Source organism: Triticum urartu, chromosome 2A (assembly GCF_056163025.1).
Source record: "Triticum urartu cultivar PI428250 chromosome 2A, HENAU_Tu73, whole genome shotgun sequence".
NCBI lineage: Eukaryota > Viridiplantae > Streptophyta > Magnoliopsida > Poales > Poaceae > Triticum > Triticum urartu.
The window spans coordinates 287,146,845-287,172,592 of NC_141874.1; the positions used below are offsets into that span (position 1 = coordinate 287,146,845).

Sequence of the window (25,748 nt, forward strand, 5' to 3'; positions counted from 1 at the left end):
TTGGTCTTCAATTAAAACAATGTGGAATAGTTTCACAAATTCATGCCACCTGGAACACCACAGCATAATGGTGTGTCTGAACGTCATAACCCTACTTTATTGGATATAGTGCAATCTATGATGTTTCTTGCCGATTTACCACTAAAGTTTTGGGGTTATGCATTAGAGACAGCTGCATTCACGTTAAAAAAAGGGCACCATATAAATCTGTTGAGACGACACCGTATGAACTGTGGTTTGGCAAGAAACCAAAGTTGTTGTTTCTTAAAGTTTGGGGTTGCGATGCTTATATGAAAAGGTTTCATCCTGATAAGCTCAAACCCAAATCGGAGAAGTGCGTCTTCATAGGATACCCAAAAGAAAATGTTGGGTACACCTTCTATCACAGATCAGAAGGCAAGATATTCGTTGCTGAGAATGGATCCTTTCGAGAGAAGGAGTTTTCTCGAAAGAAGTGAGTGGGAGGAAAGTAGAACTTAATGAGGTAACTGTACCTGCTCCCTTATTGGAAAGTAATTCATCATAGAAATCTGTTCATTGACTACTACACCAATTAGTGAGGAAGCTAATGATGATGATCATGTAACTTTAGATCAAGTTACTACCGAACCTCGTAGGTAAACCAGAGTGAGATCCGCACCAGAGTGGTACGGTAATCCTGTTCTGGAGGTCATGTTACTTGACCATGACGAACCTACGAACTATGAGGAAGCGATGATGAGCCCAGATTCCGCGAAATGGTTTGAGGCCATGAAATCTGAGATATGATCCATGTATGAGAACAAAGTATGGACTTTGATGGATTTGCCCGATGATCGGCAAGCCATAGAAAATAAATGGATCTTCAAGAGGAAGACGGACGCTAATAGTAGTGTTACTATCTACAAAGCTAGAATTGTCGCAAAAGGTTTTCGACAAGTTCAAGGTGTTGACTACGATGAGAGTTTCTCACTCGTATCTATGCTTAAGTCTGTCTGAATCATGTTAGCAATTGTCGCATTTTATGAAATCTGGCAAATGGATAAACAAAACTGCATTCCTTAATGGATTTATTAAAGAAGAGTTGTATACGATGCAACTAGAAGGTTTTGTCGATCCTAAAGGTGTTAACTAAATATGCAAGCTCCAGCGATCCATCTATGGACTAGTGCAAGCATCTCGGAGTTGGAATATACGCTTTGATAAGTTGATCAAAGCATATGGTTTTATACAGACTTACGGTGAAGCATGTATTTACAAGAAAGTGAGTGGGAGCACTACAGCATTCCTGATAAGCATATGTGAATAACATATTGTTGATCGGAAATAATGTAGAATTATTCTGCAAAGCATAAAGGAGTGTTTGAAAGGATTTTTTCAAAGAAAACCTCGGTGAAGCTGCTTACATATTGAGCATCAAGATCTATAGAGATAGATCAAGACGCTTGATAAGTTTTTTCAATGAATACATACCTTGACAAGATTTTGAAGTAGTTCAAATTGGAACAGTCAAAGAAAGAGTTCTTGCCTGTGTTACAAGGTGTGAAATTGAGTAAGACTCAAAACCCGACCACGGCAGAAGATAGAAAGAGAATGAAAGTCATTCCCTATGCCTTAGCCATAGGTTCTATAAAGTATGCCATGCTGTGTACCAGATCTATTGTATACCCTACACTGTTGTTGGCAAGGAGGTACAATAGTGATCTAGGAGTAGATCACTGGACAGCGGTCAAAATTATCCTTAGTGGAATAAGGATATGTTTCTCGATTATGGAGGTGACAAAAGGTTCGTCGTAAAAGGTTACGTCGATGCAAACTTTGACACTGATCCAGATGATTCTAAGTCTCAATCGTGGATGCATATTGAAAGTGGGAGCAATTAGCTAGAGTAGCTCCGTGCAGAGCATTGTTGACATAGAAATTTGCAAAGTACATACGGATCTGAATATGGCAGACCCGTCGACTAAACTTCTCTCACAGGCAAAACATGATCACACCTTAGTACTCTTTGGGTGTTAATCACATAGCGATGTGAACTAGATTATTGACTCCAGTAAACCCTTTGAGTGTTGGTCACATAATGATGTGAACTATTGGTGTTAAATCACATGGCAATGTGAACTAGATTATTGACTCTAGTGCAAGTGGGAGACTGAAGGAAATATGCCCTAGAGGCAATAATAAAGTTATTATTTATTTCCTTATTTCATGATAAATGTTTATTATTCATGCTAGAATTGTATTAACCGGAAACATAATACATGTGTGAATACATAGACAAACAGAGTGTCACTAGTATGCCTCTACTTGACTAGCTCGTTAATCAAAGATGGTTATGTTTCCTAACCATAGACAAAGAGTTGTTATTTGATTAATGGGATCACATCATTAGGAGAATGATGTGATTGACTTGACCCATTCCGTTAGCTTAGCACTCGATCATTTAGTATGTTGCTATTGCTTTCTTCAGGACTTATACATGTTCCTATGACTATGAGATTATGCAACTCCCGTTTACCGGAGGAACACTTTGTGTGCTACCAAACGTCAGAACGTAACTGGGTGATTATAAAGGAGCTCTACAGGTGTCTCCAAAGGTACATGTTGGGTTGGCGTATTTCGAGATTAGGATTTGTCACTCCGATTGTCGGAGAGGTATCTCTGGGCCCTCTCGGTAATGCACATCGCATAAGCCTTGCAAGCATTGCAACTAATGAGTTAGTTGCGAGATGATGTATTACGGAACGAGTAAAGAGACTTGCCGGTAACGAGATTGAACTAGGTATTGAGATACCGATGATCGAATCTCGGGCAAGTAACATACCGATGACAAAGGGAACAACGTATGTTGTTATGCGGACTGACCGATAAAGATCTTCATAGAATATGTAGGAGCCAATATGAGCATTCAGGTTCCGCTATTGGTTATTGACCGGAGACGTGTCTCGGTCATGTCTACATTGTTCTCGAACCCGTAGGGTCCGCACGCTTAAGGTTTCGATGATAGTTATATTATGAGTTTATGAGTTTTGATGTACCGAAGGAGTATGGACTCCCGGATGAGATCGGGGACATGACGAGGAGTCTCGAAATAGTCGAGACGTAAAGATCGATATATTGGATGACTATATTCGGATATCGGAAAGGTTCCGAGTGTTTCGGGTATTTTTCGGAGTACCGGGGAGTTACGGGAATACGGGGGAAGAAGTATATGGGCCTTATTGGGCTTTAGGGGAGAGGGAGAGGCAGGCCCCCCCCATTGACTAGTCCGAATTGGACTAGGAGGAGGGGCAGCGCCCCCTCCTTCCTTCTCTTCCCTCTTCCCCTTCCTTGTCTCCTACTCCTACTACATGGAAGGACTCCTAGTTGGACTAGGAAAGGGGGAATCCTACTCCCGGTGGGAGTAGGACTCCCCTAGGGCGCGCCATAGAGAGGGTCGGCCCTCCCCTCCTCCACTCCTTTATATACGGGGGCAGGGGGCACCCCATAGACACACAATTTGATCTCTAAGATCATTCTCTTAGCCGTGTGCGATGCCCCCTTCCACCATAGTCCTCGATAATATTGTAGTGGTGCTTAGGCGAAGCCCTGCGACAGTTGAACATCAAGATCGTCACCACGCCGTCGTGCTGACGAAACTCTTCCCCTACACTTTCCTGGATCGGAGTCCGGGGATCGTCATCGAGCTGAACGTGTGCTAGAACTCAGAGGTGCCGTAGTTTCGGTGCTTGATCGGTCGGGCCGTGAATACGTACGACTACATCAACCGCGTTGTCATAACGCTTCCACTGTCAGTCTACCAGGGTACGTAGACTACACTCTCCCCTCTCGTTGCTATGCATCACCATGATCTTGCGTGTGCGTAGGAATTTTTTTGAAATTACTACGTTCCCCAACACTTAGTACATGTGTGAATACATAGACAAACAGAGTGTCACTAGTATGCCTCTACTTGACTAGCTCGTTGAATCAAAGATGGTTAAGTTTCCTAGCCATAGACAAGAGTTGTCATTTGATTAACGGGATCACACCATTAGAGAATGATGTGATTGACTTGACCCATTCCGTTAGCTTAGCACGATGATGGTTTAGTTTGTTGCTACTGCTTTCTTCATGACTTATACATGTTCCTCTGACTATGAGATTATGCAACTCCCGAATACCGGAGGAACACTTTGTGTGCTACCAAATGTCACAACGTAACTGGGTGATTATAAAGGTGCTCTACAGGTGTCTCCGATGGTACTTGTTGAGTTGGTATAGGTCGAGACTAGGATTTGTCACTCCGATTTTCAGAGAGGTATCTCTGGGCCCTCTCGGTAATACACATCACTATAAGCCTTGCAAGAAATGTGACTAATGAGTTAGTTGGGGAATGGTGCATTACGGAACGAGTAAAGAGACTTGCCGGTAACGAGATTGAACTAGGTATTGAGATACCGACAATCGAATCTCGGGCAATTAACATACCGATGACAAAGGGAACAACGTATGTTGTTGTGCGGTTTGACCGATAAAGATCTTCGTAGAATATGTAGGAGCCAATATGAGCATCCAGGTTCCGCTGTTGGTTATTGACCGGAAATGAGTCTCGGTCATGTCTACATAGTTCCCGAACCCGTAGGGTCCGCACACTTAACATTTCGTGACGATTGGTAGTATGAGTTTATGTGTTTTGATGTACCGAAGGTTGTTCGGAGTCCCGAATGAGATCAAGGACATGACGAGGAGTCTCGAGATGTTTGCGACGTAAAAATCGATATATTGGAAGGCTATATTCGGACATCGGAAAGGTTCTGAGTGGTTCAGGTATTTATCGGAGTACCGGAGAGTTACGGGAATTTGCCGGAGAGTATATGGGCCTTATTGGGCTTTAGGAGAGAGAGAGAGGGGCTGCCTAGGGCAGGCCCCTCCCCCCAAGGCCTAGTCCGAATTCGACTAGGGGGAGGGGCGGCGCCCCCTCCTTCCTTCTCTTCTCTCTTCCCCTTCCTTCTCTCCTACTCCTACTACTTGGAAGGGGGGAATCCTACTCCCGGTAGGAGTAGGACTCCCCAGGGCGTGCCATAGTAGAGGGCCGGCCCTCCCCCTCCTCCACTCCTTTATATACGGGGGAGGGGGGCACCCCATAGACACACAAATTGATCATTGATATTTAGCCGTGTGTGGTTCCCCCCTCCACCATAATCCACCTCAGTAATATCGTAGTGATGCTTAGGCGAAGCCCTGTTCTGGTAGCAACATCATCAACATCATCACGACGTCGTGCTGACGAAGCTCTCCCTCGAAGCTCTACTGGATCGTGAGTTCGCGGGACGTTACCGAGCCGAACGTGTGCAGATCGCGGAGGTGCCGTATCTTCAGTACTAGATCGATCGATCGTGAAGACGTATAACTACATCAACCGCGTTGTCATAACGCTTCCGCTTACTGTCTACGAGGGTACGTAGACGATACTCTCCCCTCTTGTTGCTATGTATCACCATGATCTTGCGTGTGCACAGGATTTTTTTAAATTACTGCATTCCCCAACATAAACTCATTATTCGCATGGTTGCAAGCTATTCACGATGGTGTATTAACGAGAGGGCCCAGAGATATCTCTCTGTCATACCGAGAGACAAATTCCAGTCTTGATCCATGCAACCCAACAAACACTTTCCGAGATACCTATAGAGCACCTTTATGATCACTTAGTTACGAAGTGACGTTTAATAACACACAAAGTAATCTTCTGGTATTCGGGAGTGGCACAATCTCATGGTTATGTAACAGATACTTGACATGAAGAAGTTGTAGCAAATAAACAAAGTGATACGATCTGATGCTAAGCTTACGGTTGGGTCTATCAATCACATCATTCTCCTAATGATGTGATCCCATTATTAAATAACAATTCATGTCGATGGTTAGGAAAGCTTAACCATCTTTAACCAATGAGCTAGTCTAGTAGAGGCTTACTAGGGACACGGTATTTATTTGTGTATCCACACATGTATCTGAGTTTCTGGTCAATACAATTAAGCATGGATAATAAACATTTATCATGAACAAGTAAATATGATAATAACTTCTTTATTATTGCCTCTAGGGCATATTTTGAACAGTTAGAATATTAGGCAAGTTCATGATTAATTCCAGTAAATAATTCATGACTGGAACAGAGACTAGCATGCAACAATCTAGCAAATTAGATGAACATCAAAACAAGCACACCAGCATCGCACACAAAGTAGCAACTACAGAGAAAGACATGAACATATCATGAAGGACGTACTGTTCGTTAGTTGCTGCAGGAGCGACAGTGTTGATGACGATGTTGGCGACGATATATTGTTAACGGCGATGAGTAGCACCACCCGACTTGGACGAAAGATGACCCATGATGACGAACTTGAGAAGTCGCGCAGAGTGTTTTCCAAAAAACCTAATTCGTCCTTTTTCGGTGCAGGATCGCAAGTATGAACGATTCCGGAGACCTGCTCTCCCGCACGTTGATGAACGCCGGCGTTCGGCATAGAATAGACTACGGTGATGGCGCAAGTTGCAAGATGAGGCAAACCCCTAGGTGTATTCGGTGTGTCTTTGGTCGAGGACGGTAAGTTGTATATATAGGAGAACTAGAGACGATATCGTGTCCCGATGACGATCTCAAACAAATTTGATTTTTAAGTCAAACTTACCGGACAAGAAAACAGTAAACTTGTTCATCAAGACACCAAAAAATAAAACGACAAAAGGAAGTAGCGCCCCTGCGAGGCAACAAACCGGATTTCGACGGACCATTCACGCGCATGTCATACGTTTGTGCTGCCTTGGGCCCGGCCTAAACTTAGAGCCACCACTTCACTATTTTATTCATGGGCTACTATTTGAGATTTCAAAAAAAATTATGAGCCTAGTCCATTTATTTCTAACCCGTAGTACTACTGTTCACTTCATACCCGTTTCTACTGGTGAAATCGTTCCGTGGATAAAAAGTTCCTACTGACATCGTCTACGGCTGTAAGTGTCACGTGTCAGCTTGCACAGGTCCCATATCGATATGTTTCGGCGATATTTCTGGCGATTGAATGTTGCCATGTTGTTTACACTATTGCACATAAATTGCCATGTTGTTTACACTATTGCACACAAATTGCCATGTTGTTACACTAAAGTTGCCATGGTATGTATCAACTACTTTTTGTTTTACGTTTAAAGTAAATTTTGACATGTTATAAAAAGGAAATTAAAAAACTAAATTTGCCATGGAGAATTACTAAAATTTGCCATTATCCATGAAATAATTTTGACATGCTTCATAACTAAAAAGAAATCCATCGTCAATTACTTTAAAAATGCATAGTCAATGACTCAAATTTGCCATGAACCAGAAACTAAAATTGCCATGGTGAATTGCTTAAATTTTTCATACTACAATTTGCCATGGTTCATACAAAAAATAATTTCCATGGTCAAAATACAAAAAATATCATGATCTATAAACTAAAAATTGTCATGATGAATTACTAAAAATTGCCATGATTCATGAATTAAACTTGTTGTGATTAATTACTAAAAATTGCCATGGTCAATTAATAAAATTTGCCGTGAAAAGCAGTTGAAATACAATGGTAGCTTCAAATCTAGAAGATTTTTTTTAGATGAAACATATTATGACAAATTTAGTGTAAACACTATGACAACTTCAGTGTAACATCATGGCAACTTTTGGCTCCAAAAGAACGTCGTCGAAACATATCAATGTCGAATGTCGAATCTAGTTTTGAAGATCTTATCGAGACAAATTTAATGATGAAAATGGATTTTTAGTTGGATTTTTATTTAAGAGATAAAATATTTTTAAGTCTGAAAAACCAAAAGAAAGTCTGATGATATCATCTGTTTGATGTGGCAAAATGGATGGTAATAAGACGTTTGGATCATGTTACTTCGTGTCATACGTGTGGCACTTATCATTTTGGTGTTTTTTTATTTTGCAAAAAAGGCCAATGTTTTTTTGGAGATGGTGTTTTCTGCATTTCTGTGTTGCTTTATGATGGTTGATCGTCAGGCAGCAACCCCCGCACATCTCCTCCCTCCTCCACCAGCTCCCCATCCTCAACGAGCTCGCACCACCCGCTGCTACCCAGCATGGCCGCCGCCGCCACCGCCGTCCGCTTCCACACGGCCGCCGCGCGACGCGCCGCCCCTCGCCGACCGGCGCGCTTCGCCGTGCGCGCGGATGCCGCGCAGGCGGCGACGGCGCTGACGCAGGATGACCTCAAGAGGCTTGCGGCGGTGCGTGCGGTGGAGCAGGTGCAGAGTGGTATGGTTCTGGGGCTCGGGACAGGCTCCACGGCCGCCTTTGCCGTCGCCGAGATCGGTGCGCTTCTTGCCAACGGGAAGCTCTCCGGCATCGTCGGTGTGCCCACTTCCAAGCGCACCTTTGAGCAGGCCATGTCCCTGGGAATCCCTCTTTCCACGCTCGACGACCACCCCGTGATCGACCTCGCCATTGACGGCGCTGACGAGGTCCTCCCTCTTTTCTCATTGCTTCTTTACCACTATGCATAAACGTGTAATTTCCATTGTTTGTAGGGATATTTGGAAGATGGGAAAAAAAACACCTCTTGCTAGAATTTCTGTCATACTCCACTTGGAGCATGAAAGATGTTTTTAGTTGATGGACGATATTTGGAAGATGATAAAACACCTTTTGCTAAAATTTCCATCTTTCTTGCTTTCCGAGCATGAAAGATGGCTCTGTCTTACTACTGTACTTCATGGACGATAGTTCAGACTTCCTGTCTGTATCATTTTAGTTCTGACATTTAACATGTTACTACGAAGGAGCAACCATTTATCTTGTATGTATGCCGTTATCATGCAGGACTGTCAGCACTCTGAAAGTGTATGCCTTCCTGTCACTGCTTCGGTCGAATGCCATGATGTTGCGGAGCTAAAATGAATGGTCAATCACAACAACTGCATGTTCACTTATTTGTCCTTTGATTTTTTTATTAGGAGGGGTTGCCGTAGCGAGGTTCAGATTCTCCTCTTCATTGTTTTCTAAGAACCATCGGTGATTAACCTTGTTCCTTTTTTTTACTACTATAAACAGGTTGATCCAGATCTTAACCTTGTGAAAGGGCGGGGTGGAGCCCTTCTCCGGGAGAAGATGGTCGAAGCTGCATCAGGAAAGTTTGTTGTTGTCGTTGATGAGACGAAACTAGTTACTGGCCTAGGAGGGAGCGGTCTTGCCATGCCTGTGGAAGTTGTGCAGTTCTGCTGGAAGTACAATCAAGTAAGACTGCAGGGTCTGTTCAATGAAGAAGGTTGCGAGGCAAAGCTGAGATTGAATGAGGATGACAAGCCCTATGTTACTGACAACTCGAACTACATCGTAGATTTATACTTCAAGACGCCAATCAAGGATGCGTTGGGCGCGGGCAAGGAGATTGCAACTTTGGAAGGAGTTGTTGAGCATGGGTTGTTCTTGAACATGGCAAGCTCAGTGATCATTGCTGGATCAGACGGTGTCAGTGTCAAAACAAAGTGAGTTTTTTGGGTCGGCTATTGTTGACGTGTTGAATTTACGGTTTTTCACTGAATAATCTATCTGTGTAAAAGGAGGAAATAATGTTCTTCTCAAAATATATTTTTTCCATGTTTCGATGGCTCGGTTTATTTTGGGCTTGAAAGAGTCACATTGCAGAAAAAACACCACTTCAATTGATTGAAGCCCTGATGATCGTGACAAGTCAATGACATTAATCTTTTTGGGCGACAATCATCTTCTAGAACAACACTTTGAATAAATTTGGGAGCATGCATGTATATCAGATAATTCAGAATACAGCTCACCACAAGCTTATTCATTACCTAACATGCTACATACTCAAGGAAGCAAAAATAAAAATAAAAATTGTACGGCTTAGACTTACCTGTTAAAAGTTTTTTTTTTCTGTGAACCAACCTGTGGTTGAGATGGTTAGGTGGACAGTGCATATGAACACGTCCCGCACCCATCCCACTTCCTGTTCGCGTGCGCCCAGTCAATGCACATGCCTTGTCAAATGGTAAACGTTTCGGGCCGGAGCGCCAGCCGAAGCGCTCCACCGGTTCGCTCCCGCTGGCTTCCTTTTTTCACGCGCGAGACAGACTGACAACGCACGCTTGGTGGACCCAAACGTTTTCTTTTTTTATTTTTTTTCTTTTTCTCTCCTTCCTTCCGCTTTCTGTCTGATCTCATCCCATCTCCCGCAGTACGAGCTCGCCGGCGTCAGCGGCGCGACCCCCTGCTGCTTTCATGAGCGCCACCTATCTGCCATTGCAAGCATCTCCTCTCCCAAACAAAACCTAAAAGTTTTTGCTCCTCCATCGATGCTGCAATCGGCGACCTAAAAGCTACAATCAACGACGACAAAAGCTTCAACCAGAAGACGCTGGCGCGCCACCGGAGAGCAGCGGCCGCGTCCTGCGATGGAGCAAGCCACAACTGGAGCTGCGACAGGGGCTCACAGGAAGTTGCAACCGGCGACCAAGTTTGCTGGAACCAGCGAGGAGTTTTGCTGGAACCACCCCCAAAAATGCTACCACCAGAGTTCGTCCTGCTGGAACATCGACATTTTTGCTACAACCGTAGCCTGTTTTTGCTACCACCAGTGACTTTTTTTGCTACATGCATGCACTGCGGTGTTGGCCGATGGCGGCGATGCATTTCTTTTGCTGCAACCGAAATGCTACCATCGCTTTTTGTTTTTGCTGGAACCGACGCCCACATTTGCTACCATCAGCTTTTGGTTTTGTGCTGAAAAACATATCGTTTGCTGCAAATCCATCTCCTGGTCACTACTTCCGTCAGTCGTTGTGGTAGCAAAAAAGCTCGCCAGTAGAAGCTTTTTGTCTTGTCGGATGCAACAAATGAGGCGGACGCCAGCGTCGCCACAGAAAACACTTCAGCCAATGCACCAAAACTACATGCTGGTTCCAACTTTTTATTTGTCAGTTGTAGCTAAACAAGAAACTGGTGTTGCAATCGGCGGCGACGGTCGTCGATGATTTCACTCGTAAGTGGGAAATGCTTCAACCAGCATAGGAAAAGCTTCATCCTGCGGTGGAAAAAGCTTCAACAGGCATGAGGGAAAAGTTTCAAACAATGGAAGAAAACTTCAAGCATGAAAAAGCTTCAACTTGGTGGTGCAAAAGCTTCAAGCGACGGCGGAAAAAGCTTCAAGCGGCATGGGGGGAAAGCTTCAACCTGCGAAAAAGCTACAACCATAGTGTGTGGGAGATGCAACCGTGAACTATTTTTGCTGGAACCAGTGACCACGGCGAGCAAGAGGTGACCATGGCGAGCACGACGGTCACCACGGCGAGCGGGAAACCATGGGGGTGGTGAGCTGGGACTCTGGTCAGGAGGTGCTGAAACCCGTGTCTCTGTGTTCTAGAACTGTTACTACGGCGAGCTGCGAGGTTGGATCGGTGTTTTTATGCTATTACCGTGGCTGCCTGGCGAGGATGGCAAGCAGCGGCTAGCTTGGGAAAGAAGTGGAAGGAAGCGGCGGCAAGCAAGTGGCGGCGCGCCGGCGCGGGGTCGTTGGGGTGGATACTACGGGCTCTGACGGGACGGGGAAAGAAGTGAAAGGCGAGAGACGGGGGAAGGAGAGGATGCGGAAGCCAGATTAGATGGCTGCGCTTCGCTACATCGGGCGGCTACGGTGCGACCGGCCCAACTATTGGGCCGGCGTGCCGGCGCCTAATACTGCCCTTGTCAAATCCTACAATCAGCCACTCCGAACCTAGCATCCAGTGACTGGCAGTTGATAGCAATCGAGTACTCCCTGAAAATGCACATATTTGATCCTTTTTCTTTGAAAATATTTCATAAAACAATCCTTTTTCTCGATGCCCTGATTTTTCACCTCCGAAGCTTGTTGTCTTATTTTTGCTCCGACCGTCTTAATATAAACTAAAAAAAATGTAACATGAAATCTATTTCATCATGAAAAACATCCCATTGTAACACTCCACCTCTGCCACTCCGACACACCTTCATGGATGATATAGAAAATGGGGTGAATTGAAGGCCCAGTTTTTATTAGTTAATATTCACAATTGTGGTTTGTCCTTTTCGCTATTCTAGATATGTGCTTTGAATTCGGATCTAAACTTATAAAACCGCACTGCATATGTATTGTACTTACATGGTTTGCCTAAAAAAAAAACCTACAAGTCTCAAAAAAGAACTTACATTGTAAAACTAACATGTATTTTTTCTGATATATCTTAATGCTCGGGCGCACTGGATACTTTACATTTATTGGGTACCCCCAACCATTTGCAAAACGGGCGTACATAGTTTAAAATATCTTATGTATGCACATTGAAAAATTCCTAAAACATTTTTTTGTAGTAACAAGAATCTATGTACCACAAATTTTCAAATGCAAATTTGAAGCATAATATGAGAAACACAAAATGTCAAATTCATTGTCGTTACATGGAATGGGCCCGATTGAAGTCCCAGATTGCATTAGTTACTATTTCCGATCATGATTTGCGTTTTGTATTATTTTAAGAGAAGTATTTTGAATTTCAGTCTACAATTTCATACCTTGGGCTGATGCTAGTAATGAAAATTTCCATCTCTCATTTATTGTCTCACCGGCCTACACCTTTGGCCACATGGGCCAAAAGCAAATTCTCCCACGAGGCACATCAGCCCATGGCACCAGTCCCCTGCATGGTACCTCTATATTTCCACATGGAACTGACACTGTATTAGACTGGAAATCCACGTCATACACATCCCAATGGGCAAATGCTTGGTTGGGATTCCGAGCTCCAGGTAGCTCATCCTCCAAAACACCCCTCTCATTTTCTTCTTCTTATTTTCGAGAGGAAGCCTTGACTGCATATCCATCTGATCTTTCAAGACAACAGGGGCAACACGAAAACAGTCTTCCAAGGTAGAAATACAAAAACAAGAACAACCGAATTGAAACTTTATCAAGATACCAGCAAAATCTTCAGATAACTTATAGTATTAAAGCATATCCAAAACTATTCTTTTCTCAAAATGTCAATAGAGTTTTGGAGTTGTATTCACAAGACCATTTCAGGTCAGAAATTTGAATTAGTCATCCACAGGAGGGTGGGGTGGGTGGGGGTAGTGAAACTGTACGGTCTGAACCTAATAAAGATGGAAAATTAGTGTGGGCTTATGTTTTCCTTTGGAGGCCTCTCCTTATAACCCCGTTTGTTTTCCTTAGGAGACGCCTTCCCGGGCCCAAAAGGCTTTAGCAAGACCCCCAGCTCCTGAAATCTCTCATGTTGGAGTAACCAGGAACTAAACTCAAGCAAGCCCTCGAGAGCCTCAGCTCTCTGCCTGTATGACGTCGTGTCGAACCTCTTATGCCTCCAATCGCATGACTTTCAAGTGAATTATTGTCGGCACTGAGCAATTTCGGATCATGAGTGTTCGTGTGGCTTTCGCTGTCGCTCCGGAGCACCTAGAAAGTGCATTTGTCCTTGGTGATCGATTGGTCGGTGATAGATGGTGGCAAGAGATTCATGATGGGAAGCAATAGATCTTTAGAGGATGCCAGTGGGAATTCAACAATTATGTCGATTGGAGGTGCCTTAGCTGAAATATCTGGAGACTTCAATCTAGCACGAATGTCGGCGACTCGCCTCTTCTCATGAGCATTGAACATGCATGGGGAAAGTGATGCTTGCCGCGTAGCTTGTCTTGTCTGGTCCACCGAAGCCCTTGATGTGGGAGGTTGCTGGTATCAAAACAAGAAAAGGTTAATGCATAATATTTGATCGAAGCACACACAATGCGTCACACATCCACTACATATAATGCTTCACACATGAACTTCCTACGAAAGGAAGTCTTCAAACTTTGGATGAGATGTTGGATTTTCAGCAAGGGGCGATAAAATGGCACTTCCTTTTGTGGGACTAAAGCTTGGTGAAATATTTGTGATGAAGAATTGATTAGAGCAACTCTAGTAGACCCTTTGAATCATCGACCCGTATCGCGTGTTTACAGTTTGCGGAAAATGCATTTTGCGGGCTCGCGCGGGATGCGACCGAACAGAACCCGCATAGTGGAACTGTAAAACAGAATATTCGGTTCCGCTACGCGGGTTCTATTCGGCCGCAGCCCGCGCGAGCCCGCAAAACGCGTGGTTTCCAGAATTAACACATATCTCACATATGACAGTAATATGAATTCAAATAATATAAAATGTGAATATTACGTATCCAAATTACAATGATTATTCAAGTCAGCAAATAAAACTAACAATTTAATACAAAAATTGTTCCGAATACAACAATGATACCGATCACACATGAATTAAATGAAATGAATGTAAAATTGGCTGATGCCTTTGCCAACTGTGCTCAATGCCTTTGGCCATGCCTCTATCAATGGTGCCCAATGAGATCCTCCTGGAGCTGATGATGGGTGTCTACATCTTAAATCTGTTGGTATGTCTAAAGGAATGCTCGTATGCGGTCAGGGTTGATCTCTAGCTGGCTTCACACGACTACCGACATTGTCGTAGAAGAACTCTAAATTCAAGTCCCTCTCATCTTTGATGATCATGTTGTGAAGAATCACACAACATGTCATGATGTTGCTCAGGGTTTTCTTGTCCCAAAAATGAGCAGGACCACGAACAATGGCAAATCTAGTTTGCAAAACCCCGAAGGATCTTTCTATATCTTTTCGGATAGCCTCTTGCTCCTTTGCAAATTCAATACTAGTTTTGGGCTTTTTGATGCTCTTCACTAATATACAGCAAGAGGGGTAAATACCATTTGCAAGATAGTACCTGTCGGGGATATACCCCACGGTATGACCCGGCCAGATCTATGACCCGGCCGGACTTGGCGACTCACTGGTGACCCATCCGGATCTCTCCACTCACTGATGACCCGGCTGGGCCTGGTGACTCATTGGTAACCCGGCAGGCGGGTCAGAGGAGCGACAAGACCCGTTGGCCCAACGGGCGGTTCAAGGAAGGCCAACCCATATTATGGTAGGCCGGCTTAAGATGATAGGCATAAGGAATATTCCCTTACAAAGGAAGCAAGACTGGAACTCCACTTGTAATAGAATAATCCTAATCCTACTAGGACTAGTCATGTAACCCGCCCCTTCAACATAAATAAGGAGGGGCAGGGCACCCCAAGAGGGAGAAATTCCACAAGTTAGACAAATTAGGGTTAGAAAAACAAGTCTATAGCTCTTGAGTTAGAGCACCCGTGTAATCGTGATCATCGTCATCAATATCAATGAAGCAGGATGTAGGCTTTTACCTCCACCGTGAGGGGCCGAACCTGGGTAAAACCTCGCGTCTCTCGTCCCACTCAACCCCTCTCAAGCTACGAACTAGATGCGTTGGCCTCACGACTAAGTCCTTTCAACGAGGACATCTGCCGTGACAATTCCACGACAGTTGGCGCCCACCATGTGGCCTGCGCACGGTGGTGTTGAGTTCTTGGAGGGATTTCATGTGACGCCCCCAATTTGACCGTACACTAATCATAAACGCAAACGTGTACGATCAAGATTAGACACTCACGGGAATATATCACAACACAACTCTACAAATAAAATAAGTCATACGAGCATCATATTACAAGCCAGGGGCCTCAAGGGTTCGAATACAAGAGCTCGATCATAGACGAGTTAGCGGAAGAAATAATATCTGAGTAGAGACATAAGTTAAACAAGTTTGCCTTAAGAAGGCTAGCACAAACTGGGATACAGATCGAAAGAGGCGAAGGCCTCCTGCCTGGGATGCTCCTAAACTACTCCTGGTCGTCGTCATCGGCCTGCACGTAGTAGTAGGCACCTCCCGAGTAGTAGCAGTCGTCATCGACAATGGCGTCTGGCTCCTAGACTCCATCGTCTGGTCGCAGCAATCGGGTATAGAAAGAGAGAAAAAGGGGGAGCAAAGCAACTGTGAGTTCTCATCCAAAGTACTCGCAAGCAAGGAGGTACACTACATATGTATGCATTGGTATCAAATGAAACATGGGTAGCATATGTGGACCGAACTGCAGAAAGCCGGAATAAGAGGGGGATAGCTAGTCCTATCGAAGTCTATGCTCCTGGTAACCTCCATCTTGCAGCAGAAGAAGAGAGTAGATGGTAAGTTCACCAAGTAACATCGCATAGCATAATCCTACCTGGTGATCCTCCCCTTGCCGCCCTGTGAGAGAGCGATCACCGGTTGTATCTGGCACTTGGAAGGGTGTGTTTTATTAAGTATCCGGTTCTAGTTGTCATATGGTCAAGGTACAACTCCGGGTCGTCCTTTTACCGAGGGACACGACTATTCGAATAGATCAACTTCCCTGCAGGGATGCACCACATTTCCCAACATGCTCGACCCCCTTTGTCCAGACACACTTTTCTAGGTCATGCCCGGCCTCGGAAGATCAGCACGTCGCGGCCCTATCTAGGCACAACAGAGGGGTCAACACGCCGTTCTAAATCCTATGGCGCAGGGGTCTGGGCCCATTGCCCATTGCACACCTACACGTTGCATACGCGGCCAGCGAGCAGACCTAGCCTCCCTTATACAAGAGTAGGCGTACCAGTCCAACCCGGCGCGCGCTGCTCAGTCACTGACGTCACGAAGGCTTCGCTTGATACCATGACGTCGAGTGCCCATAATTGTTCCCACGTAGTTTGTTAGTGCGTATAGGCCAGTGGTCAGACTCAGATCAAATACCAAGATCTTGTTAAGCGTGTTGTGTTGAAATAACCGCGGACATCGACCAGGGCCAGGCCCACCTCTCTCCTAGGTGGTCTCAACCTACCCTGTCGCTCCGCCACAAGGATCCACTCATAGGCCGTCGGGACAAACGTCCTTTTGGACCCAATCCGTGAATCACTCGCGGGTACTCTACGAGCCGACCCGACTTTAGTCACCACAAGTATCATATATAATATATAATTATATACCCGAGATCATCTCCCGAGTGATCACGGCCTGATAGTATAGCATGGCAGACAGACAAGAATGAAGGGCCACTGATTGTAAACTAGCATCCTATACTAAGTATTTAGGATTGTAGGTAAGGTTCAATAACTGTAGCAACAATCACATGCTATGCATCAGGATAGGGTTAACGGAAAGCGGTAACATACTACACTACTCTAATGCAAGCAGTAGAGATAAGAATAGGCAATATTTGGTGATCAAGGGGGGGAGCTTGCCTGGTTGCTCTGGCAAGAAAGAGGGGTCGTCAACAGCGTAGTCGATTGGGGCACCAGCAGCGGTGTCAGTCTCATAGTCTACCGGAGAGAAGAAGGGGAAGAAACAATGAATACAATGCAAACAGATGCATAACGATGCATGACATGACAATGAGCGGTGCTAGGTGTTCCCTAACACTGTAGGAGGTGATATCAGCGAAGGGGGGAAACATCGAGGAAAGTACTCCCGGTGTTTTATGTTTTTAGACAGATGATTCAGAGGGGGGATGTTACATGTTTGCTATGCTAGGGATGCATGGCGGACGAACGGGCTGCGTATCCGGATACGTCTCATTGTTCTGAGCAACTTTCATGAACAAAGTTTTTCCATCTGAGCTATGGTTTATTTTATATTGATTTTAAAAGATTTAAATTAACTTTAGCATTTATTTAATTATTTTAATTCAACATTATCCAGAATAGTGTTTGCTGACGTCATCATGACGTCAACAGTCAACAGGGTTCATAGGTCAAACTGACGTGTGGGTCCCGTTCGTCATTGACTAGACTAACTAATCACGATTAATTAGCTTAATTAGTTGTTTAGTTCAATTAATCAAAATTAATTGAGTTAATTATTATTATTATTATTATTTAATTCCTTTTTTAAACGTTCTCAGGGGCTTGGCCCACCAGCCATTGTCACAGGGGGCGGGGTCCAGCTTTCATGGGTCCATGTGGCCTTAGCGGGCAAAGGGGAAGCGGGCCCTCGGCGCGGTTGCGGGCGCCCTGACGGGCATGTGCCCGAGAGGACGGACCCGGGCGGCGTCACGACTGCCGGGTGCAGCGGGGTGGCCGGCGGAGGCCGCGGGCCACGCACGGCCAGCGAAGCCAGAGCTGGGCGGAGCTGGGGCGCGATGGTAAGCGAGGCCACGCGGGGCGAGCTGGGCGTGCGGTGAGGCTGGAGGTGGTGGCGCGGGGGCGTGCGCGAGGGGCTGCGGGATGAGGACGGCGGGCGAGGCCTGGCGAGGTTAGGCGGGATAGCAGGAGGGCGCGAGCGCTCACGCCCGACAAAGGCCGTCGGGAGCAGCGGGCGATGCGGGCATGGTCGGGCGGAGGCCGGCGGGGGACGCAGTAGGGCGTGGGGAGGTGCGGGAGCCGTGGTGAGCGCGAGCGCGGGAAAGCGTGCGCGTGCGCGCGAGGCGGGACACGGGATGGTGGTCGGGCGCGGCGATGCGGAGCAGCAGCAAACCGGTGCGGGAGCGAGGCGAGCAATGTTGCCGTGTGGTGTGGCGTGGCCAAGGAAGACGGGCGCGCGACGCGGTCGTCGCGGGGGGCGAGGCAGGGAGCGGGAGCAGCACGAGCGGCGAGTGTGGACGCGGCGGCGGATCCGCCAGGGAAGAACAGGGGAATGGAAGGGGGGCTCACATAGCCCTGTAGTTGAGCGAGGCGTGCTCGGGGAGGAGGACGACGAGGCGACGATGACGGTGGGCGGCTCCAGCGAAGCAGTGGAGGGACGAGGCGGCGACGGTGCGGCTTCGGGGCTCGGGGTGCCGCGGGGTCGAGCCCCCGATCCAGCTCGTGTCAGGGGGGCGGGCAATGTGCGGGAGGAGTCGGAGAGGCGGGCGGTGGCGACGGGCGGCGCGGCTGGGGCCGCGCCGGGGATGGGCGCCTGTGGCGGAGGCATGGGATCAGGCTCCTCCCCGATCCAGGCGAGTGGGAAGGGAGAGACGAGGGAGAGAGTGGGGGTCGTGGGGGAGCGGATCTGGAGGGAGAGGGGGATAGGGTTCGGTCGGGTGTGGTGTATAGGCCAGGGAAGCGGGGGAAGGGGAGGAGTGGGCCGGGCTGTGGGGTGGCATGGTAGCCCTGTTGGGCCGAAGGGCCCAGGGGAGGGGGGGTCTCTCTTCGTTCTTTTTTTTGTTTTTGTTTTACTTTTCCTTTTTACCGTTTTATTTTATTTTCTATTTATTTTAGTTTTGTAAAATATATAATTTGTTTCTAAAATAGTTACTACTTATGCTAATGCCACAATAACTTGGGCTCCCAAATAAATTAGTTTAATATTTTATATATTACAAAAAGCATTTGATTATTGGTTATAGCTACTAATTTGATTAGTTTAGTGCATTTAAACATTTTATGAAAACTTGTTTTCTCCACCAATATATCTTGTGAATTATTTGTGAGAATAAGAACATTTTAGTTTTGACTTTTTAAAAACTTTTGTTGTTTGCCATATTCTTAAATTTGAATTTGAATCGGTTTTTAAACTAACACGAGATTAGCAACAAAAATCGAGGTGACATGGCATCATTAGCAGAGGTTCACTGTAGCTTAAATATCCGGGCGTCACTTTTCATCTAGGGATCAATGGGCTCGCAAATTTTGTCAGTTTAGGAAGATCCGGCAGGTTCATTGTTTGGTGGTCGAGAGCATGATTAACTTTGAAGCTGGCAGTACAAGGTTTGAGATCACAAGAAGCTAGGGTTCCGTGCGTGTTGCCGCACGCGGCATGTTTGTCCGCCTGTTTGAGGAGGGTTGATTTCCATCAAAACAGCCAGTATTACGATCCAGCGAGACGGAGACCGACTCCGCTATTTTATTGCCGTTTTGGTACAAGAGCTGGTGCGTGTGAAATTTGGATGCACAGCAGTTGACATAGGTGGATTCACTTCAAATCACGAGGCTGCTGCCTTGCTGCTGTTACCATGCGCTACATCCAAATATCAGATCAGAACCAGTACTAGGTACTGGTGGCCGGTTTAGTACTCACGTGGAGGCATTGAAAAAATTTGATATACCAGTTAATTAGGAACAAACCTGTCCTGCTGAGCCGCCCGGCCGCTCCTCCTTCTGCTATGCCGCTCCTCCTGCTATGCCGCTCCGCCTTGCTGCTGTTGAACCGCCCTGGCCGAGGGCAACCCGCGAACCGCCGCCTGAACCCCACCTCGGGTGTCTCCTTCTGCCGTAAGCTGCAATACCAAATCGCCGTTCCAGACGAACCGCCTCCGCGCGCGCCGGCTTACCGCCAGCATCCGCGCCCTTGTCATCTTCTTGTAAAATGATATGTTTTGGAAAACTGCACGACACCCTAAACGGGTGTGGCTATCTCATATATATAGAAGTATCAAGAGGTACAATACATGATGTATACAGATAACTACGTATATACAGTCTAACACCCTCCCTCAATCTTAACTATGGCCTGAAGTACAAAGCAAGTTAAGATTGCGCCTACAACCTACAAACTGCGGCTGTGGAAGAGGCTTCGTGAAGATGTCAGCAAGTTGATCCTTGGAAGAGATGAACTTGATACGAAGTAGCTTCTGTGCAACACGTTCCCGAACAAAGTGATAATCAACTTCGATGTGTTTCGTCCGAGCATGAAATATAGGATTAGATGAAAGGTATGTGGCTCCTATGTTATCACACCAAAGGACTGGAGGCTGAGCTGTAGAGACTCTCAATTCTCGTAATAAGGACTGTACCCATATGAGCTCCGCTGTGGCATCGCCAACCGCCTTGTACTCGGCTTTAGTACTGCTGCAAGACACTGTAGCTTGCTTGCGAGCATTCCAGGCGATCAAGTTAGGTCCAAAGAAGACCGCATATCCCCCCGTGGATCGCCTATCATCAGGACTGCCAACCCAATCCGCATCTGAGAAGGCCGAAAGCTCACAAGATGGTGCAGGCTGAAGGAGCAACCCATACGAGGCAGTGAGACGGACATAGCGAAGAATACGCTTCACTGCTGACCAATGAGACGTCGTGGGTGCATGAAGATACTGACACACATGGTTAACTGCATAGGAGACATCCGGCCTGGTGATAGTGAGGTATTGCAGACCTCCAACGAGACTGCGGTACTCAGTAGCATCAGTAGGAGAGAGAGGGTCTCCATCAAAGGCAGACAACCGATCAGTCGCAGACATCGGAGTGGCAACAGGTTTACACTTCAACATACCCGCGCGCCGCAGCAAGTCCAGAGAATACTTCTTCTGAGTAAGAGTCAACCCATCAGATGATCGCGAGACCTCCAGACCAAGGAAATAGTGCAGAGCACCTAAGTCCTTGACAGCAAAATCATCACTGAGTGCAGTCACAAGACGATCAGCAGCAACATCGTAGGAACTGATCAATATGATATCATCAACATAGACCAGAAGATACATCGTAACCTCAGGACGCTGAAGGAGAAACAAAGAGGTGTCAGCTGTGGAGGGAACAAACCCAAGAGCCCGAAGAACTGAGCCAAGACGCGCATGCCATGCACGAGGAGCCTGTTTTAGTCCGTACAACGCCTTGACAAGACGACAGAGATGCTGAGGATGTGCAGGGTCAACGAAACCTGGGGGCTGGCGCATATAGACCTCCTCCTCAAGAACACCATGGAGGAAGGCATTCTGCACATCAAGCTGACGAAGAAACCATCCTCGAGTAACAGCCAGAGAGAGCAGCAAGGTTTGATAACTGGACTGAACGTGTCCTCATAATCAAGACCATATCTTTGTTTAAAACCCTTTGCTACTAACCGTGCCTTGTAGCGTTCAATGGAACCGTCAGCATGTCTCTTAACCTTGAAGACCCACTTGGAGTCAATGATATTAACACCAGAAACAGGGGGAACAAGTTGCCAGGTATGATTTTTTAATAACGCCTGAAACTCCTGTTCCATCGCAGCTCGCCAGTGAGGAATCCCGAGAGCAGCCTCAAAATGACGTGGCTCAGCTATAGGGTCAGCAGTAGCATGAGCAACACAAGCGGCAAGCCACGCAATAGTTCCGTCTGTGCGCTCCTTTGGGCGAAAAACTCCATTCTGACTGCGTGTGCGGGGGCGGAGCGTAACAACTGCAGGCAGAGCTGATGAGACCTGGCTCAACTCAGTCGACAGAGGCGACGTCGAGCCTGCAGAAGCTGGCGACGCGGAGCCAGACGGAGAGTTTCCAAGCGGCGTCGGGCTGGGCGGAAACGGCTCACTGGGAGCCGGGACAGCCGCCACCGGGCCGAGCGAAGCGGTCGCTCGCGGGGAGACCACCGGGCCAGGCGAGCCAGGTGGAACGGTCGCGCGCGTGGGGACCATTGGGCCGGGCGAGCCAGGCGTAGTGGTCTCGCGCGTGGGGACCATCGGGCCAGGCGGACTGGCCACCCGTGGTGCTGGCGGGGCCGCAGCATGTGCGGCCATACCAGGCAGGCCCACCCGTGGTGCGGCGGGCGCAGCATGCCCACCCGTACCAGGCGGGGCAAGGGCGCCGGGCAGGGCAGGGTCGGGTTGATGGGTTTGACCCGATATGCATGGCCCATGCACACGATCAACATCTCCTCCGTGATCGTCATCCGACACTTGATCAGTAAGGAGCTCGAGCCGGGCACCACGTCCAATACCTGCAGCATGGTTAGGAAGTAGCATAGGAGCATGTACAACATCTACAAATTGATCAGGCGAAGGTGTGGTGGAGTGCATAGGTGGTGTCGGAGTAGTAGAGTTGTCCGGAAGTGCACGGAAAGGAAATACACTCTCATCAAACACGACATCACGAGATATATAAACTCGATTAGTGGGAACATGAAGGCACTTGTACCCTTTGTGGAGAGAACTATACCCGAGAAAACACACAGTTTTGACCGAAACTCTAGCTTGCATTTGTTGTATGGACGAAGGTGAGGCCAGCAAGCACATCCAAAGACTTTTAGAAAAGTGTAATCTGGGAGTTCATTGAGCAGGAGTTCAAGAGGAGTTTTCATTTTCAGAAGTCGTGTGGGAAGCCTATTTATCAAGAAACAAGCTGTTGAAAAAGCATCACTCCAAAACCGAAATGGAACGGAGGCATGAGCCAGTAGGGTAAGGCCAGTCTCTACGAGATGACGATGCTTACGTTCAGCGGTACCATTCTGCTGATGTGTATGAGGACAAGACACACGTGCGAGATCCCAAGCTTATTAAAGAATGAATTGAGGTTGTGATATCCCCCCCCCCCAGTCAGACTGAACATGAATAATCTTATGCTTAAGGAGACGCTCAACATGCGCTTGAAACTGGATAAAAACATCAAACACACCAGACTTGCGTTTAATAAGATAAAGCCAGGTAAACCGACTATAAGCATCAATAAAACTAACATAGTAATTGTGGCCACTAACAGATGTTTGAGCATGACCACACACATCAGAAAAAATAAGCTCAAGAGGGTGCTTGACAAGACGACTCGACTCTAAAAACGGAAGTTGGTGACTCTTGCCTTGCTGACAGGCATCACAGATAGTTTCAGCAATTTTATTGGACACAACTGGAAGCTCATGACGATGCAGAACATGACGAACTATCGGAGCAGCAGGATGACCAAGGCGCGCATGCCAGTGCGTAGGCGACACACAAACACCACTGAAGGCTTGGAGAGGACTCGGTGTAGGAAGTAGGCGTGGCGTATCAAGCGCGTATAGACCATGGCGCAGACGACCGCTAAGTAGAACGTCCCTCGTGTCCCGATCCTTGATAAAGAAACGAAACGGATGAAATTCAGCAAGGACATTATTATCACGTGTAAGTTGAGGAACAGACAACAAACTACGTGTAGCAGAAGGAACTCTAAGAACATTGGAAAGATGCAATTTTCTCGAGTTGTGTGCAAGAAGTGAGGCCTGACCAACATGTGAGATGCGCATACCTGCTCCACTGGCGGTGTGAACCTGATCATGACCTCGGTATGTCTCCTGAGTGGAGAGTTTCCCCATCTCGCTCGTTAGGTGGTTGGTAGCACCCGTGTCCATGTACCATGTCGGATCAATTGAGTAGGACGGGGTGTGCCCGTGCTCATGACATGTCACTGCAGCAGCGGCCTGCTTCTCATTCCCTTTGCCGTTGTTGCCAAGGCCAAGGAAGTCCTTCTTGTAGCGGCGATGACAGCGAGAGGCGATGTGACGCTCAAGGCCACAAAGTTGGCAGGCCTGCAGAGTGCCACAGCATGGGCAGCTGGCGACGGGGCGGGCACCGCCAGTGATGGATGGCGGCTGAGCAGACCGCGGAGCCTGCTGAGACGAGGATGCCTGCTTGCCACCAGGCGGGAATGGCTTCTGCGATTTACCGCGGGTCGCGGCGTTGGCAGAGGCGAAGCTCGGGGAGGCACGGCGCGCCTTGATGCGCTGTTCGCGACCGAGGAGGTGCGCATAGAGCTCACGAGGCTGAAGGGGAGCGTCGCGACCGTGAACATTCTCAATGAGATTATCATAGTCGTCGTCAAGTCCGTTAAGAACATGAGTGGTGAAGTCCTCGGGAAGAAGCGGCTGCCCGATTGAGGCCAGTGTGTCAGCGAAGCCGGTCATCTTGTTGAAGTAGTCCGTGATGCTGAGGTCGCGGAGCTTAGTCTCGCCCAACTCGGTGCGTATAGAATGAGCACTCGCCTGAGACTGAGAGGCGAAACTGGTGTGTAGCGCCGCCCATGCATCGCGAGACGTGGCGGCAAAATAACCAGCGACGAGACGCTCGGAGTGAGCGAAGACTGGATGGCGGAGAGGATGGCCTGATCCTGAGCCACCCACGTGTGATATGTGGGATGATATGGCGGCGGGCACGGGAAGGATCCATCCACATGTCCCTCCAAGTAGCGGCTTCGAAGGAGAGGTAACACCTGAGCACGCCACGGCAAATAATTGTCCGGCGAAAGTTTCACCGGGATTAGATGTGAGAAGTAGAAGGGCGACGACGCCATGGCATGATCCGTGTGAACAAACGGATGTGACGCGGGCACGGCACCATCGTACATCTGCGACGAGTAGGCGCCAGGCGGAGCAGCAGTATGCGCACCATACGGAGGTGCGGCAGGCCCCCCGTAGGGCGTGGTAGACACAGCTCCATAGGACAGCGGTGGCGCGGGCGCCGTATACTGTTGCGGAGGCAGCGTTCCGAAGGAAAATGCGGGCCACGCGGATGACGGCGGCGGCGCTGCACCATAGTACCCTGGAGTGGCGCTGCACCATGGGGCGCTGCAGGAGCACTTGATCGGGGAGCCAGTAACGGAGGTGCACCCTGGAGTGGCGCTGCAGGGGCACCCAATCGGGGCTGCATGCCCTGGATCGGTACAGCCGGAGGAGCCCCGTACATGGGCGGGACACCATACGCAGGTGCCGATGGGGCGCTGTACTGCGGGACAGCGTACGCAGCTAGATTAGCGGGCGCAGGACCGCCGTAGGCCGACGGAACGTCGGGATTGATCGAACCACCGTAGAAGGTCGATGGAGGTAGATCGTCCATCACCTCAGATCCAATCAGGGAGCCAGAAAGAACGGCTTCGGGGGACTGGGCCTGCCACACCGTCGCAAGCGGGCGAGAGGCGAGGAAGGGCAAGACAGAGGCCGGCGCTGCGGCGGCGGCGGCGTATGCAGCGGAAGACATGTAACCTAAACTGATATCATGTAAAATGATATGTTTTGGAAAACTGCACGACACTCTAAACGAGTGTGGCTATCTCATATATATAGAAGTACCAAGAGGTACAATACATAATGTATATAGATAACTACGTATATACAGTCTAGCACTTCTGCCATGCGTCGCGGCCGCCGT

The 25,748-nt window shown here is 47.7% G+C and overlaps 1 protein-coding gene, 1 long non-coding RNA gene and 1 pseudogene across 2 annotated transcripts; 1 reads left to right on the top strand and 2 right to left on the bottom strand.

Annotated features, from left to right (window-relative positions):
- The first annotated feature begins 8,027 nt into the window (after positions 1-8,027).
- LOC125536958 (putative ribose-5-phosphate isomerase 3, chloroplastic) lies at positions 8,028-9,634 on the top strand. The gene is made up of 2 exons (XM_048700252.2): positions 8,028-8,493; positions 9,083-9,634. The coding sequence occupies exons 1-2, from the start codon at positions 8,113-8,115 to the stop codon at positions 9,518-9,520; spliced, it is 819 nt and encodes a 272-aa protein (XP_048556209.1). The 5' UTR covers positions 8,028-8,112; the 3' UTR covers positions 9,521-9,634.
- Positions 9,635-13,173: 3,539 nt separating this feature from the next.
- LOC125536073 (serine/threonine-protein kinase Nek3-like) overlaps positions 13,174-25,748 on the bottom strand; it is a 30,616-nt pseudogene continuing 18,041 nt past the window's right edge.
- On the bottom strand, positions 15,544-18,962 carry LOC125536957 (uncharacterized). Its single transcript, XR_007295381.2, has 2 exons — positions 18,620-18,962; positions 15,544-15,896 (listed from the first exon to the last, which is right to left on the bottom strand). It is a non-coding gene; the product is annotated as an uncharacterized LOC125536957 (long non-coding RNA).

Bases quoted from the DNA above. Each gene is read 5' to 3' on its own strand.
- LOC125536958 (XM_048700252.2), top strand. From the start codon at position 8,113: ATGGCCGCCGCCGCCACCGCCGTCCGCTTCCACACGGCCGCCGCGCGA. The intron at 8,494-9,082 runs GTCCTCCCTCTT...TACTATAAACAG, and splicing joins CCATTGACGGCGCTGACGAG to GTTGATCCAGATCTTAACCT.